General features: G+C 35.4%; 1 protein-coding gene across 3 annotated transcripts in view; it reads right to left on the reverse strand.

Moving 5' to 3' along the window:
* Nucleotides 1–5,515: 5,515 nt before the first annotated feature.
* Nucleotides 5,516–19,000, reverse strand: part of LOC150090524 (alpha-galactosidase MYORG-like) — a 53,939-nt gene continuing 40,454 nt past the window's right edge. For all 3 annotated transcript variants that reach the window (XM_090378613.1, XM_090378600.1, XM_090378605.1), the window contains exons 2-3: nucleotides 11,001–11,287; nucleotides 5,516–7,646 (exon numbers count right to left, since the gene is read on the reverse strand). In XM_090378613.1, coding sequence (XP_090234739.1) covers nucleotides 5,625–7,646; nucleotides 11,001–11,276 — 2,298 coding nt within the window. In that variant the 5' untranslated portion in view covers nucleotides 11,277–11,287 and the 3' untranslated portion in view covers nucleotides 5,516–5,624. The remainder of the gene's footprint in view (nucleotides 7,647–11,000; nucleotides 11,288–19,000) is intronic.

Consider the following 19,000-nt stretch of genomic DNA (forward strand, 5'->3'; position numbering starts at 1 on the left):
ATCACAACATTCAATAGCCAAAAAACATAAAAATGTAAAACTGAGAGGTGAGATTCCAAGTGATAGGTTTTAAATTAGGTTTATTAAACTGGGATAATTTTTTAACTAATTTTTGACCCAGTCAGTCCCAATATCTAAATTAAAATGAAGTTTCTGAATTCTTTATTGTATTTCTGTCATTGGGCCAGGGTTTGGGTTCTGTAGGAATATGAGTTACATGCTATAATTACTACTGATGTTATAAAATTTGATAACACAGAATGAAAGTAATTAAAGATACCAATTAAATAAATACAGAATGTATAAAATATACACAATATTAGGCAAACCTAGCTATGTACAGAAAAAGGCTATGACCAACATATACAATAAATAATGCAGAATCTGTTAGCAATTTATATGATAGTAATTAAATGATTAAATTATTACTATGATGAAACATTTAATTATTATCTTTAGTATTAACTGTATGGTGTAAGGAAGCCCTGGGCTTTAGTTTCACTGGCCAAAAAACAAATAAATAAATTTTAAAAAAATAAGAAAATATCTATTTGACTTCCTCCTCACTGCTGAGCTTTATGTGTCCACAAGCTGTCATCCTCAAACCATCCACAGAGGCAACTTTTAAAGTTGCCTCCAATAATTAGCAACTGGCTGGCTAAAAGAACACTTCCTGCAATCCAATCTGAAAGTCACTCACCATGATTTGAATTTATGGCCCCTAGTTCTGGAATCATTTATAACAGTGAAAATTTCATCCTCATTCAATTTATTTTAACCAAGAGGTGAATAGTAAAATGAACCAAACCAATAAAATCTCAGAGCGCCACCAGAACCCAGAGTTCTTGTCCAGCTGTGCCCCTAGGTTCTAGATGGCTTGCTACATCACATAGCTCCAGCTCTGGACTGTTATATTAAGAGTGTACAACATCACAGTTCCCTATATAATAGTAATGCAACACTTCTATTACTACAATAATACCTCAATGCAAGTTTGTGTTTATTTATTAGTTTATTGTAGTTAATTATTGATTTGTAAACCCATGGCATCACTGTGCTATGATGGAATTAATTATAAATATCTTATATTGTAATTAAAGATTCTATTCTATTCTACTATATCGAGGATTTAGTGTCAAACGATGTTAACTACAAAATCATTTTGTAGTAAACATTTTGGTAATTAACCAAGAAAACGTAATTTGACATTTTCTCGGTTTACTGGAAATGTGCTTATGGCCCAAGCTAACTTGTAAAGTACTAGAGAGATACAGCTGTGTAACATGATATGCATTATTTGTATAAAGTAAAACTAAAGTTATCTCAAAACAAAAATGCAATTTTGTAGTTAACATTGTTTGACACAACTCTTGATATGCATCAGTAAAATCTCCTCTGAGCTGTCTAGCTTCCAAGCTCTACAGCCCACAATTTCAAAGTATTTCCTCATACTGCTTCCCTTTTGCCAATCTCACCAGGCACATTCCATCTTTGGACCCTTTCAAGAAGCTCAATGTCTTTTTTTAGGCGCAGTCTCAATACCTACACACAGTATTCTAAGTGTGATCTCACAATTGCCTTACATAATATAATGACTTCCAATTTTCTACAAACAAATGTGGTGAAGGTAAAGAAAGCTAACACAAGAACAATGTAAAACTACTAGAAACTTACCAGACAAACTGGTTTTCCACTACTGCAGTGTCTCCCTGCATTTTCGGTAAACGGACAGTGCGTGTTATCAGTATAGGCAGCAGAAGTTGAGAACAAATATTGATTGACACGTAGGCGTGACAGATGATATCATAGCGTTAAGTGATTCATTGACGTTATGATATGTATATATGTAAAGAATCTTTCTGTCTTTTCCTATTATTTCCTAACTTAACCTTAATTGATTGAATATAGGTTAGGTTAGGAAATATAAAGAAACCTTTTTTCCTAACCTATCCTTTAAGGTTAGGTTAGGAAACCTAACCTTAAAAATGTACAAAGAAATCAGTAATATGGTTTTTTAATAGCAAAAACACTCATGAACTCCAGTAATCTGCTTTTAATAATGAGAAAAAACTAATAAAATTACATTGTCTGTCACACCTACATGTTTTCTTTACCTTAGCCACAAATGTTTGATAAATCATAGGACATCATGGGGCCCTCTTGCCACTGTCTACACTGCTCAGAGAGTCTCATGTCTGACTGTATTGCAAAATCTCTTTTTTGCAAATCCAAAATCCCAAATCTCTTTCTTCCTCTGTTGTTAGTTCATACCCTCCTAGTGCATAAAATATTTCAAGGTTGCTATTTCTCAAGTAATTCCCCTTTAATTACTATAGTAAATTGGAAACAGATTCTGTATTATCAAATTTTAAAACATCAATTATTTTGTAATTGTCGTATATAACTTTTTAAAAATAATTCTTTGTTCTTTATGTTTCCATAGAACTCAAAGAATGGTCTGATGACAGAATTCAATAAGGAATTCAGTAACTGAATTCCTTAATAAGGAATTTTAACTGATATACAAGGAATTCAGTAATGTTACCATTTTAATTTAAATATTGGAATAGACTGAGTCAAAAATTTATTTTAAAAAAATCATGATTTACCAATAAATCTGATTTCAAACTTATGTGGTAAAGTGTATTTCTTTAAAACTAACTTAATAGTATTACCAAGTGTAGTATGACTGTGTAGATTTGTTTTAACTGATATAAAGGGTTTGGAAAGCCTCATCATTGACATTTCAAGCAAACAATGAGACTGAATGAAGTCCAACCTCTAATGGAGTTGAGATGAAGCAAAAATAGGGATTCTTCTGCACTGCAATGGATGGCTGATGGCCATCTCACAGTGAAAGTAAAATAGGAAATGTGAAAGAAATAGATGTGTAGAAATACAGTAGACTTTAAGCAAATGACATACAGGCTTCCTCTTTACTATCTTCCAAAATATAAAAGTGCAGCTCTTTTAACTAGATATATACGAAGAATCAGTTAATTTACAGAGCACAGATTTTCAAACTGGATTCTGCAAGGTTTTGAGTGAGTGAGTGAGTTTTAAAAAGATAGGTGTAAAAAAAAAAGTTTGGGTTAAAAGTTTTGAAATGTATTGGCAATATTTAATAATAATAATAAAGATTAAGAAATACACAAGATTCAGAACTGCCTATAGCAACAGTTTTCAAAAGATATTCTGTTGAACCCCGGTTCTGCAAACATTCCATTAAATTTTAATTACTGTTAATTTATATACTGCATTACTGTTTTTAAAAATATAAGGCTTCCACAGATCTGTTTAAAAGACAATGGCATCAATATGCTCAAATGGCCTGGTATTAGCCCAGACCTAAACATCGCTGAGAATTACTGGAAAGTTTTAGGTAATGTGCATTATCCTGGAAATGGGTAAGAACCTCAAGAATCCATTATCTTTGTCAGTTTCATGAAATTTCTCCAAAATACAGAAAGTTGTTCCTTTCACTGCTAAAATAATGTGAACTGTCATTTATTCCCATGAGGACCAACCAAATATTAATATACAGGGTGCATCATAACATATGGGATCCACTTCAGGGATGGATTTGGGATCTATAAACAATAAATAAAAAAAAGTTCATGTAAACATAGGTCTGATTTTGCCTTGTTTCCGAGTTAAGCCATTTTTGTGTTCCAGCAATTCTTTCCATTAACTGGGTTAGCATAGCTGACTCTATTCAATTATTTACAAACAATGCTCGACATCTCATAAAGGGCCTTGATGTAGTTATGTAAAAAAGCATCCGTAGGTAGTGTTTTTTTTTTTTTGAGTGATTTCAGTTAGTTATCTTGACAAGGGCACTATGTTTGGAGCTTGTTATTAACATTTTGATACTGTGCATTTGTTGTGATAATGGAAGCTTATTCAAATTGAGAGATGGCAGAAATGCCTTATGTGTGGACTTGCTAGATGCAGTGCACTGAAGCAAGACATTTGTATGCAGAAAACTTCCCTAATCATCATGTACCAAATAAGAAGACCCTTTAAAAAATACACGAATGCCTTGCAGAAACTGGTTCATTTAGAAAATGAGTTTCAGATGGTGGTAGACCCATCACCACCAGAACAGCAAATCTGACGCCTGGAACTTTAGAGTGGGTGAGGAGATCTATGATGATTTGCTAGCATATATTCAGGCATGCAGTGGTCATTTCAAGCATTTCCTGTAAATGTAAGCAGACAGTTGCTGGAATGCAAAAATAGTTATAACTCAGAAACAAGGTAAAATCAGACCTATGTTCACATTAACTTTTTTTTATTGTTTTTAGATCCTAAGTCAATTCCACATGTTATGATACACCCTGTATATTATAATGCATAAAACAAAGCTATTTATCATTAAAAACTGTATTTAAACTATTTTGCTGCAAAAATAATTCATTTCTGTAACACATCATCTTGTAGAGCTATTACAGAATAAGAGGTTTTTACTGCATTGCCTAATTTTTTAAAGAGAAAATCAAAATAATTCAAAAATTTGAAGAAAACAGAAAAAAAGTGGATGATGCAATAAATGCTTTCACCAAGGTAGTTAACCATAACTTTAGTTACCAATGCCTACATAGTGTCATTAAGAATTTATGTTGTACTCATTCAGGACTTCAGGGATGATTCAGTAAATGTGTTATGATATTGTGAGTGCAAACATTAATAAAAATTCATATTTTAGTTACTAGTAATAAAAGGTATATGTATAGTAAATATTACAATATAAAAAAATATAGTATCAAAATCATAACAGCTGCAATATACAATGCATAATATAACATACAAACAAAAGAAGAAAATATGTATATAGTATAAAAATAGGAAACTACTGAGGTGTATCTTAACCTACTTTGGACTATACAGGAGGAGTTGAGGCTTACGGAATTACATTTATCAACAATACTATCATTTAAAACTACAAAAACTTTTGGGGACGACAGGCAAAAACAGTAGTTATACTGAAATTCACATTAGAGAATACAGCAAAGAAAAGTATAACATTTGTAAAAGGATACGTTCTGGGTAAATAAAAATAAATTAAAATTAATGAGGTGCTTACCTATCAAATTTACATTAAATTCCTACATATGCAAAAGGTTCAAAAATTTGAGATACAAGGCAACTTATATCCCAAATACTTGAGAACTTCGTTCAATCCAGTTTATAAAAAAATACCTCTTTTCTGTATTAAAAATTATTACTTTCACATTTATGTATTGCAGAAAGTATGCAGTATTGTTTAAAATCTATTACTTGACTATACATGTCCTATAAGTTATGGTCTAATTGTCAGCTATGACCTATTACAGTTTCTTTTAACAGCAAGAATGATCTGTCTAAAAATATGAATCCCATTCATAAACATAACAAGCAAAGTACTGAAAATCTAAATTGATCAACAGAACACAAAAAAAAGAGAAAGAAATGTTGTTTTAGATCAAGTCTAGTAATGTAAAGATATACATCACTTAATATGTTGCTGTAAAAAAATAAATAAGTAAAATCCAGTTTTTGATATGCATAAAACACAACCAGTGACATATTACCTCTGTATACAGTACCTTGAGAGGATAATCATTTCAAAATGGCACCACCCATTACTTCTCCATTTTTGTAAAGTAAGCAACTTTATCAAGTGGCACAGAGTAATTATATATCCATTTACCACCAAGTTTGCTTGTACCAAGCATTTCATCTCGCCACCTGCCAGGAGGCAAATAAATATCTCTAGATCTCTTTCCCTGTTCAAGGACAGGAGCTACAATTATTTCATTCCCAATGGCAAACTGTGTATTGATGACTTGTGCACTAGCATCTTGTGGTGCAAGCCACCAGAGTGGTCGCACAATAGGAGCACCAGTTGTTAGATATTCTTGAATTATTTTTTGTTTTATTGGTTCAATTCTTTCAGTACGCAATTGTATAAGTAGCACTTTGGCAGCTTTAATTGCATCCAAATCATAGCCACCTGGAAGTGTTGAAAGTTGCAGAACTGGCATGAAAGCAGCTAACTGCAACCAACGCATGTAAAGCTCTTTCTCTGGTAGAGTATCATTGGTAGATACAAGTATATCTCCACCAACAGAACCTGGATTGACAAAGGGATAACCAAGCAGTCCAAGAGTTAATACAGCAGGTATGATGGACTGAATGCCAGATACTGCATCCCATGTTGATGTACGAGGTGACAGCCGAACAAAAGCAGGAACATGCTGGGACCTAAATCCAACAGAAACACCAATAAGGGAACTAGCTTCAGAAGCAACTGTTAAGTAATGTGAGAGAAAACTATCAGGATTTACAGACATTTGATGAAAATTATAAAATTGGGGTAAGAATGATGACTGACCTCCAACAAAAACAAATCCTTCGATGTTGTATTCTGTCTTAACCTCCGTGATACGAGATAAAAACCACTGGGATGATGTATTGCTTGTCATATCTATGATAGCGCAGACTTTGTCCTTCCATCTTGTGAGCAATGGAACCCCCCACTGAGTATCTGATAAGAAATATTTTCCTTCTGTTCCATTGCGAAAAGTAACAGATCCCATGCAGACATAAGGATGAACTGTTAACAATATTTTAAATCCCCTATGGTGAAGTGCCTTCAGTATTTCATGGGGATTTGGAAATATATCAGGATGAAACCATAAATCACCTTCTTCCTGTTGCCACATGCTATCGATTAATATGATACCTGCTTTAAACCCATGTTCTATTATATGATTAGCATATGTTTGTAAAGAGTCTTGATGAAATTCGGGTCCAAGTTTTGGACCAAATGCCCATAATGGTACTAATAAAAAGTCCAAATCTGTAATGTTAGATGGCAGATCAAAATACTTTTGAACCATCCCTTTATGTACTGTTTTCATATCAGATCCTGTACAAATAGTATACTCTAGTATTGGAAGACTTTCTTGACTGTAATGATATGGAAAACCATCATATCTTGCTTCCAGGCACAGATTTTCATTTCCACTACTGTTAAGACTGATATATAGAGGAACAGATGGCATTACTCTGATTGCAACTCCTTCTGAAGATAACCAGTAACGTTCAAGGACAGCACCAAAATCATCCTTAGTGCGGTCTCCAGTGACAAAAGGTTGCTGTTTATCTGAGATTCCTGATAATGGCCATGATATATTTTGAATTTCTCCCATACCATACCAGTGGGCATCTTTCAAACTATAACAATCCCTTAACTTTGTAGTTGGCGACAGACTTTCCCAGTGAAAGTTATAGCAACTCATAGATTCAGCATGTGTATAATTTATTTGAAGACGAGCTCTGTACTTCCATTCAGCACACATATTGGGACCAGAAAGTGGGTGAAGAAGCTGACAGTCATAAGGCATGAGCTCAGAGGGTATGTGTAACCCCAACACTCCTCTTAATACTTCTTTGCCATCTCCCTTTAGTAGGTGAATGATACGCTGAATTTCATGGAAACGAATTTTATCTTCAAAAGTCAACTGCAACATTTGTCGCTGATAAAGATACCACGTGAATGCTACCAAAGCAATAATACTGCCAAATAGGATGACTAGCACAAGCCGAAACCTGAATTCTGGAGTTTTTCCTCGTTGCACTACTGCTGAAAATCTTGCAGCCTAGAAAGGAAAATGTAAAACATGTATTAAATATAAAATTAGCTACATATCAAAAACATGCTTTTATAGTAAATCTCTAGTAGAATTTCCACCTTCAAGAATACACACAGCATACAATTTAAAAAGTGAACTTGATAGCTATACAGAAAGAAAATATCATAGTTCCTTCTACAAATATCAAGAATCGCAAAGTTCAGCACTGTTATACAAACCTTTCAAAATTAAGAATTTCCTCTCAGTGGTCTTTAACATTTCAGAACAATCCCCAAAAAAGAAAAATTTTTTTCTAATGAAACTAATGTAGCACTCATGAGTTCTATCATTTGCACCCTCGATTTAACAAAGACATTTGTTATGGCATTTGTGCAATACAAGTGTCTTTTTGTAAAAGCTTTTTTACTGAGTTGAAAGTAGTGATATATTAAATATGATTTGCTAAACTTAAACAAAAATAAATGCGAGAAATCAATAACAATAAAGTTTTTATCATATTTTTTATAATTTTCAAGGTCAGGTACCTCAGATTGAAACCCAGATACTTGCATAGGATCTGGCAGATGCAACATAAATGTTTGTATTTTTTCTCAGTTGTTGTCATTTAGGCAATGAAACCAATGCTATATGACAACATTAGCTACCTGTCACTGGTGTCTCACAGCCACTACATAGGAATAGAAATTGCCTAGAAGAAAATTAGATGCTTTTGCTCACTTGGTGTCTGCTAAACACCAGATCCACCTTTTCTTAACGCAGTGACAAAACAACATAATGGCTCTTGCACTATTGCATGCGAATGACTTATAATATGTAAATGCCTTGAAGAAGCAATCAGTCGTGGGGTAGCTGCCACAATGTGCTACATCACGATCCTATTTGCTTTAGCATGCATGCAATGGACTTGGGCCTGGAGTTTAACTGTCAAACCTTATATTATGAGATAGAAAATGAATGCAGAAAACAACTTTGATATAATGAACTCAGATTTTTGAAAGGCTTTTGACACAATTCCATATGCAACATATGTTCTTACTATGCAGTAAAACACTTCTCTGTATGTATTAGATTTAGGGTTATTGCTAATTAGATTAAGGGAAGGGTTATTGCTTCCGTAAAGGCGACTACGATGGACTGAGACAGTATTTAAATTCTATACAGTGGGACCAACTGATGATGTTACCAACAGCAAATTCAAAATGGGAAGCATTCAAAGAACTTATCTTGGAAGCTACTAGGCTTTACATACCAACTAAGAAATATTGTTCAAGGTTTAGGCCAAAATGGATGTCAGATGAACTAATGAGGCATATGGCAGAGAAGAAAAATGCATGGGATACTTACAAATTAACACATGACACAGAAGCCTATGATAGATACAAGTTGATATGCAACCAAGTTACAAAGGAGGTTATGCAGGCGAAGGCAGATTACGAGAAATCCTTGGCAAGGGATGCAAAGAAAAACAGCAAAGAGTTCTTTACTTATGTAAACTCTAGAAGGAAGGGGATGAATCAGATTGGTCCACTTGATATTGATGGGTCAACTGTTGATGATCCTGCTCAGGTAGCTAACAAACTAAATGAATATTTTGCATTGACATTCACACATGACGAGTTATTCAGCAAGGGGAATGCCAGAGGTGTATTCAACTCTAGCAGTAAGCTACAGAATCTTGAAATAACTGGGAGTAAAGTGGAGGAGAAACTGTTGAAGATAAACACAAGAAAGGCACCCGGGGTGGATGGGATCTATCCAGTTATATTAAAGGAGGCAGCAAAGGAAGTAAGCAAACCCTTAGCCATAATTATGAGAGCTTCCTTGGACTCAGGGGAGGTACCCATAGACTGGAAATGTGCAAATGTGACCCCAATTCACAAAGGAGGATCAAAGGCTGACACAAGTAATTATAGACCTGTGAGCTTAACTTCTGTTCCAGGAAAATTAATGGAGGCACTGGTTAAAGAAGCACTGCAGGATCATTTAGACAAGACTTCAGTTATAGCTCAGACACAGCATGGTTTTGTTAAGGGGAAGTCTTGCCTGACCAACTTGATTGGATACTATGATGCAGTCACAAAAGAACTGGATGCAGGGAATAACTTTGATATTATATACTTGGATCTTAGAAAGGCTTTTGATACTGTTGCACATGGAAGACTGCTACAAAAATTGGAGCAGTGTGACATTGGAGGCAAATTGCTGCTATGGATAAAGGAGTGGTTGAGGGAGAGAAGACAGAGAGTGGTAATCAATGGACACTGCTCATCGTGGACTGATGTTATTAGTGGAGTCCCTCAGGGCTCAGTGTTGGGTCCATTATTGTTTTCTGTATTTATAAATGATATTGATGATGGTATATCAAGCTTAATGTCCAAGTTTGCAGATGATACAAAGGTTGGTAGGGTTGTCAAGGACACTACTGACACTATGCTGCTGCTGATTATTAGAATGAACTGCAACTCACTATTGTGGAAATGGATAAATGTTAAAGCTTTTACTTTTAATTAATTTAGTCCATCAGGCATGCAAATAATTGTTTTTCCTTTATGTGTGTAGGGTCAAAGTGATCCCATGCACATGCATTTGAAAATTTAGCAAAAAATAATTTAAAATTGTTCACTTTTTTATGCTACTTTTATTTTCAATCTTTTCATGAACACAACTGTGAAATATAAATTTTTTAAATTAAAAACATATTCTTAATTAAATTTTGAAATTAAAACTCCCTTTAGATCTGTCAGTGAACAAAACGCAAATCGAAAAACTCTGTACTTCAATGAACATGTAATTGGACACCAGATTGTCAATAACAGGAGCACCACTGCATGAGATGTAATGCACGTGCATCAACAGTTTGATTCCAGATGATGCTTCAGTGTCACAAGCATTATCAATTGCAGGAAAACACATATCAATAAAGTCAGCTTGCTGTCAATAATTGTAAAATTTGTTGAAGTTGGACAGCTTGTTATATCAACCTTTTTTAGGGGCATTTGCACATGTGTATATATATATATATGTGTGTGTGTGTGTGTGTGTGTGTGTGTGTGTGTGTGTGTGTGTGTGTGTGTGTGTGTGTGTGTGTGTGTGTGGCGCAAATGCCCCTAAAAAAGGTTGATATGCTAAATTATTGAAAATGTATTTACTTTATCCATCATAATTTTTATAAATAAAAACAGAGAAATATTATATTCGCTAATTTTATCCAGGCAAAAAAATTACTTATGTTGATATTACTGTATTCATGAGATATCATGAAATTTTTTAAGAATAATTTCATTTAAGAGCAGATTCCAACTTTAAATTTTCAATTAAACTTTAAATAAGAAGTTTTAGAGTGTTAAAGCTTTTACTTACGCCTGCTTGTAAATTCTGACGAAATTTTGCTGTTGCAGGTGGTTTTCCTTGATCTGTTTGGGTCCATGTTGTTTCATCTAAATTTAACCTCAATGTATTGCGTGATTTTCTACGAGCAGATGGTGTAGGAGCAGGAACCGTAGAAGTTGTGTCATCTTGTATGGTTGAATCTACAGTTGTATTACTAGTTACTAAGCTATCCACATTTTCTGGTGTTTGGTTCCCACTTTCTAAGGAAAGCAAGTCATCTGTGCTAGCATTAGTTCTGAGTTCCATTGGCCTATTTCCTGGAAAACAAAACATAGTCAGTCCCTGCTAATATACTGTGAATTTGCTCGTGTTTTCTCAATTTTGCAAATAAGGCTGGAAAGAACCCAGTCTGTGCCCTTTTAAATTTACAGTTAGCTTCTGATATTAAGAACAGCATTCAAACATAAGTAATTTTATATAGTATTAATAAGAAAATGGCAGAAAGATGCAAGGAAGCAAAGTTTGTGATATTTGCAAATAAATAATAAATAATAAAAAATAAATAAATAAATAATAAATAATAAAAAATAAATAAATAAATAATAATAATAAATAAAAATAATAATATTTACCTAATCTTTCTTTAACTCTACATATACTCAAAATTTATGTAGATTTAAAGAGGGATTAGATAAATTGGTAATACTTGTATATTCCATTCTCATACTCATAAGCTAGAAATTTTCTCCAAGAGTTCTGTACACTACTCATTTCTGACATGCATAACCAGCATGAGATGAGAACATAATCAAAAGTCTAAGTCAGTGGTATAGTAAAAGGGAAAGGGATATGGGGCTACAACCAGAACTGTAAATGGCAGGGGGATATCTCCCTAGTTCCACAGATTTTTTAAGAACCTTTCTACACTGGTGTGCAAAATTTAAGGACCAACACTATTTCTAAAGTGTTACAACCACTAAATCTGGTGAGAGTAGATTCAGTCTCAGCAGCGATTCTGGACATCAACTAATATGGCGAGAGGTTGGCATATGGTATTACCCCACAAACATCACTGAAAGGGATTGATATGGCAGTTGAGGTGTTCTCGTCTCAGGAGGCGTTATCTTGGATAGATGCACACAACTCCAGATACTGGAAGGCGGTACTGTAACCGGTGCATGCTACTGTACTGAGGTAATTCTTCTCCATGTGCATCTGTTTCGAGGTGCCATTGGCCCCGTTGTTGTTGTTGTTGTTGTTATTTGGTGTTTTGGGAGCATTAGCAACTAAGGCCATATTGCTCCGGGATATGCGGTGGTCATTCCCTGACCTTTCCGTATCTTCCGTATTTGGTGGTGACGGGCTCGAACCCCGGTCTAATCAAGAAGCGTGTGCTACGCACTGCTGCTCCTTCCCACCTGGCTACGGAGGCGCCCCATTGGCCCCGAGTTCATGTTTATGGATGATAACGCCACACTCCCATCACACTGCAGCTGTTCATATATGCTTTTGGAAAGTGGGGACATTGTTCGTATGGATTGCCCTGCCCGTTCCACTGATCTAAATCCTATGGGACGCTCTGGGGAGATGCCAAACGACACGTCCACACCCACCAGAAAATGTTCACCAGCTGAAGATGGCGCTGAGAGAGGAATGGATGATGCTACTGCAAGAACTTATCAACAACATTGTTCTGAGTATGGACAGGCGGTGCAAAGCTTGCATCGACATTAGGGATGGCCATATCTCCTACTGAGGACCACCTCTTCCATCTTTGGCAGTGATGCATCTGTATCATGGCAGTCAGTGCTATGTTGCCATTTTTTAATAAAGTCCCTCTGTACCGTTTTGTTTCCATTGTTGTGTCGGTGTTGTTTCCTTCATCATTTCTGTACCTCATGAGGTTCCTTTGGTATGCTTTTCCCATATCCAGCCACTCCTATGAGAAGCTACAGGTGAAAACCTGACTGGTTCTTAAATTTTGCACACCAGTGTAGTATCAAAGCTGTTCTCAACAATGAACATATAGGAATAAACAGATCCCTTTATTAATCAGCTCTCCTAGGAAGGTATTCCGAACTACTAGTCTGTAAAATATAATGCTGCCAATTATGAAGTAAGTTGTGACCACCTATACTAATGTTACTGGGAGTTGGATCTGTTTTCCCATAACAGTGTAAAAAAGGGAGCTTTCATTTGATTGTGTGGGAGTAGGGGGGTGACCATTATAACAAAAAAAGCAAATACCTTCAGCTCCTTTGTAATATATGTGTGTGATGGTGGTCCCAGGTAGGGATTAAAGAAGCTATAGCCTCCCCCCATGATAAAAATGTGGATTTTTTTTACTGCTTCTGATGATTCAAGCTGATTTCCTGGAACACTGCTTTAGCCCCTCCACAGTGGTGGCCTCTGGATGAAAATCCAGGACCCCACCACTGTATGCGTGTTCTTGAGTTTCAATCAATAATCCTGGATTTCAGTTGGTTTTGGAGCTCAGCCTGGCTGTATTGCAGTATAGACTCCAAGGTGAGCTGGGGGATAGGTAGGGTGACTCATATCAAACTCACTTAATACCAACAGTTGCTAGGTATTTGATTATAACAAATCCAGTCACTGAATGGCCCATTCTACAGTGTCCCACACATGCTCAACTGAGCCAAGTTCAGATGAGTCTGGTGGCCATAAGAGGATGGCAAATTTGCTGGAATGTTCATTGAGCTGAACACAACAGTGGTAGCCTCGTGACATGAAATGTTCACTCCTTGAAAGATGTCTTGGTGGTGTGGGAAGGAAGTCATCACAAACAGGTGCACATGGTCTGAAAAGATGGATCAGTTTAGGGCTCCAGCGAGGCACTGATTGATAGGTACCAAAGGACCCAGGATCTTCCATCCAAACATTAACCAAAATCTCAAAGACCACAATGCTGTCCCTGTTGGCCTGTGCAATCCCATTTGTGCAGCAGGTACAAAAGTTGCATGGTGAAAGTGTTCATTGTCCAATGACCCCAGGGGTTTCCCCCATCTTCGTGTTGTGTACTCTGTTTGTGAAACACAGAACAATGTGAAGGCCAGAGATCTTAAAAAGTGTAAGGTACATGTTTATGTTGTGTTGTTCCTCTGACCTTTTAGCCGTTGGGCCCCTAGTGAGACCCCCGTTGCCCACACTTAGCCCCGAGGAGGCAGGTCAGGCATAGAGGGATCACATTAGAAGTAAGTACTCTGGCAGGCCCTGCCACCTAATTTTCTAAGATTTCAGTGGCAAGGGCCTTAAAAAAACAATAATAAATAAAATTGAAAAAAAAAATAATAATAATAATAAATAAATTTTAAAAAATAATAAATAAATAAAAAATAAATAGAATATATATTCAGTTGCATGGTGCAGTTGGAAATGTGATTAATCACACCAGGCAACCCATTTCCAGTTGCTCCACTCTCATGCTCACTGTAGGTGCTTTTGTTTGTGTATGCCACAGCAAGAACAGTCAGGTACATGGGACGTCTGGCTGATGATTCGGCCAAAGCTAGGTTGGCCTATGCTTGATATACAAGAGTCAACTGTAGAGAACACTGTGAAGGTGACTATTGATACTTGACCGTGTTAATCTGGCTCCTACAATCATACTCCATTGTAACTCTGTAAGGTGATATCCTCAGCCCAATCTTTGCACGGAACAGCAGTGTATAGTATTACTGTTGTATATTGTGATATTTAACTCTCCCAGATTCATAGCCAACCTCTTCACTGGCTTCTAATTTTTTTCTTTTTAGGTTTTAAAATATTTTGGCAATTTGTGCCTTCTTATATTAAATTGTTTTTTATTGTTTCACAGTTATATACTTTCATTTTATATTATCTCCACCATTACAGTTAAATAATAATATTATTCTTTTCTTATTCTTAGACTTATTATTAAGTCGATTACATAACGGTACATTAAGATGCTCTATAAATCAGCTAAGTATTATTCTTTTCTTAAAATGTGCTTATACATGTACATATACACATGTTGTTTCAATTAAAAGACACCAAGGTCTGTCTATTTGTTATCTGAACTTTTTTTTTTGTCATATTTCAGTTGAAATTTTTGAATTTAATATTAAAATTTGACTAAGTATTGCCATTTAGATTTTACAATTTCTGAATTCAGTTTTTGCCTCATCAACTGCTTTTTTTACTCTCAATGATAGAGTTGTTCCCTGTCCTCAGTTTAGTTTGAAAACATGATTGGTGTACTTCTGAAACAAATATAAACTAATTTTATTTGAAGAAAAGAAAAAAACAAACAATAGTTATAATTGTAAGCACAGGTACAACTATTGTTCCCCCCCCCCCCCCCCAAAAAAAAAATTTGACACTTATTTTGGAAATATACTGCTGCTGTTTTTAGGAAGAGGACAGGGAAAAACTTTTGCATTCATAAAAATGCAATTTATTAAGCAAAATTTAAATTTGGAAATTGTTTAAATTTTTAAAACTCTACACAGGAATACTTAGTCCAATTTTAACTTCAAAAAATTTAAATATGATTAAAAAGGTCCAGACAACCAATAGACTAAATCTAAAAATAAATGAGATAGAAGCTGGTTCTTTTTAATAGAAACACCTATACCAGAGGTTCCCAAACTTTCTCGGTTCACAGCGCCCTTAGTGTCCCAATAATTTTTTCACAGCACCCCTAGGCTAAAAGAAATACCTAACACAGTGGTTTTCGACCTTTTAATATATATACCTATATAATATTTTTTTCTTTATATAGAAGTACTAAATAAAGATTAATTATAGATCACCACAAAATTAAAACGATACAGTACAATGGATACCGTACACCTTTTTATAATGAAATAAATATGCAAATTAAAAAAATATATAATATAAGTAACTTAAAAGGAAATTACACAGCACTCTTAGAATGTTGTTGCGGCAGCCCGGTTGAAAACCACTGACCTATACCAATATACAGGGTGTCCACAAACTTTCTCCTTTACAAAACTAAAATGTTATTGTATGAATAGGACACATGATACAAAGTGTGAATAGGATATAGGATATAAACCTGAAACCCCTTCCAGGTGATAGAGGATACCTTCAAGTTTTTATTTCCCAACTGGAAATTGTATGTGCTGCAGTAGATGGCAGCATAATCATATATCAGTTCTCCTCACAACTGCTAGTTTCCAGATACTGCAATTTGCAGAAGTGAAGTCTTCACTGGTTTTTAGTTTTGAATGCAAGTTGTTTAACATAATGGCAAATGAATTGCTATTATGTTCATTATATGAATTTAGTTAATATAAATATTAATAAACACAAGAAAGGCACCTGGGGTGGATGGGATCTATCCAGTTATATTAAAGGAGGCAGCAAAGGAAGTAAGCAAACCCTTAGCCATAATTATGAGAGCTTCCCTGGACTCAGGGGAGGTACCCACAGACTGGAGATGTGCAAATTTGATTACAATTTTACAAAGGAGGATCGAAGGCTGACACAAGTAATTAGACCTGTGAGTTTAACTTCTGTTCCAGGAAAATTAATGGAGGCACTGGTTAAAGAAGCACTGCAGGATCATCAAGACAAGACTTCAGTTATAGCTTGGACACAGCATGGGTTTGTTAAGGGAAAGTCTTGCCTGACCAATTTGATTGAATACTATGATACAGTCACAAAAGAACTGGATGCAAGGAATAACTTTGATATTATATACTTGGATCTTAGAAAGGCTTTTGATACTGCTGCACATGGAAGACTGCTGCACAAATTGGAGCAGTGTGGCATTGGAGGCAAATTGCTGCTATGGATAAAGGGGTGGTTGAGGGGGAGAAGACAGAGAGTGGTAATCAATGGACACTGCTCATCGTGGACTAATGTTATTAGTGGAGTCCCTCAGGGTTCAGTGTTGGGTCCATTATTGTTTTCTGTATTTATAAATGATATTGATGATGGTATATCAAGCTTAATGTCCAACTTTGCAGATGATATGAAGGTTGGCAGGGTTGTCAAGGACACTACTGACGCTATGCTGCTGGAACAGGATCTGGAAAGGTTGAGCAGATGGGCTGAGAGGTGGCAAATTAAGTTTAATATTGACAAATGTAAAGTACTACATATGGGAAACAGCAACCCCAGAGCAACGTATCAACTCTGTGGTACTACACTGACAGTGGTAGAGAATGAAAGGGACCTGGGGGTGGTTGTGTAGGCAGATATGAAGTTCTCTGAGCAGTGCAGACGGGCTGCAAGAGTAGCTCATGGTGTATTGTCAATGATATATAGGAATTTTTCTAGCAGGGATAAGGAGGTGATTATTCCCTTGTATAAGGCAATGGTCAGGCCACACCTAGAGTACTGTATACAGGTCTGGAGGCCTAATTTCAAGAAGGATTAGAGCTGCTGGAACGAGTACAAAGAAGGGCAACAAGATTAGTGAATGGAACAAAGGGGTGCTCTTACGAAGAAAGGCTTAAGTTTTGCGAATTACAGTGTCTGGAGACTAGGCACCAGCGAGGTGATCTGATAGAGGTGTATAAAGCCTTGAATGGTTTGAGCATTCTCAATGCTGATGGGATTCTTCCTCTTGCTCAGAATAATCACCTGAGAGGGCATAAATTGAAATTGAGGAAAGACAGATGTAGGATAGACGTGAGGAAATTTGCCTTTAGCCAGCAGGTGGTTGGTTGGTGGAACAGACTTCCATCCCTTGTCATGGAAGTTGATAGTCTAAATAAGTTTAATGCTCAGCTGGACAAGTATTTCAAACGAACAGAGGGGTGGAGTGGAAGTGGTTTTTTTTTTTTTTTTTGGCTGATGCTGCATAAGCTTGCTTTCTTGCATCAAATGCCTCTACTAATGCTAATGCTAATAAAGAGCAGTTTTGGAAATCTGACAGTGATCAATGCTTTTCAAAACCAGCAACCAAATGTCAAAAAAAAAGAAAAAAAGGGGGTGGGGGGGGGCAATTGACACTGTACCGTTAATATTGCTGATATAAATGGAATATTTTAATCAGCAGGTGACCATTAATATAATAGAAGGTAATCTGTTTTAACTGCAGCAACTGATGAAAATTATTCTAATTTCAAAAAAAAAAAAAAAAAAGAAAAGTAGTAGAACAAACACTCGGAAAAGAACCTACAGCTCAAAGAAGCCAAAAATATATACAGTTTTAAGGGGAAGTACTTACACTACTGTCTCTGAAATTTGATTTCTCACACACTAGATAGGGGTGGTGGGCCTTTGCCCAGGTCTTTCTATCTCCTGTGATTGCTACGGACAAGTTATTTTATTTCTGATTTTGATCTTTTAATTTTTATGTTTTTTTCTGTAACCATTTTATTCCAAATTAGCCGTTCGCCGCTACTGATAAGCGGTGTTAATCTTTTAGAAGAAACGACCGTCAATTCCATCCATAAAGTTTCTGAACTCGTGGGTGAACTCTTAATTTTATAGCCGTCCTCCTTTGTAAATCGTCGGTGACTAAAATTATAAATCGCTGAAATTTGAACCATTTCTTCATGATTTTTATATATAATAGGTAATATAGAGGCAATATGGTAAAAGTGCAGAAAAAAAATAATAAACGAACCATACTGCCTCTATATTACCTATTATATTACATATTAGGTAACATGCTGTTGGTTATTGCGTATGCAGCACTTCACAGCCATCTTTTTCTTTATTTTTACTCTTCTTCATATTATTTTTACAGTTACATATATATATATGTACAGAAAAAAATAATAAATAAAATAAATATTCAGAAAACTGGCAAAATGCCAATGCTCTATCATGAAGAAATGGTTCGAATTTCAGAGATTTGTAATTTTAGTCACTGAAGGTATTTCGGCTTCGTGGAATTCTCTGTTAAAAGTACCAGTAGCAACTGCAACATATGACAACAGTCATTGTTTAATCAATAATTATGGTAATAAAATACATAAAATATAAATTATTACTGAGTATCGATAAATGAAGTTTATATACATCAATTTACTTTACAATTATTTTATATACATCAGTTTAAAGTGTTT

This window comes from Mastigoproctus giganteus, chromosome 1 (assembly GCF_048544385.1).
Source record: "Mastigoproctus giganteus isolate SK-2022 chromosome 1, ASM4854438v1, whole genome shotgun sequence".
NCBI classification, from domain to species: Eukaryota; Metazoa; Arthropoda; class Arachnida; order Uropygi; family Thelyphonidae; genus Mastigoproctus; species Mastigoproctus giganteus.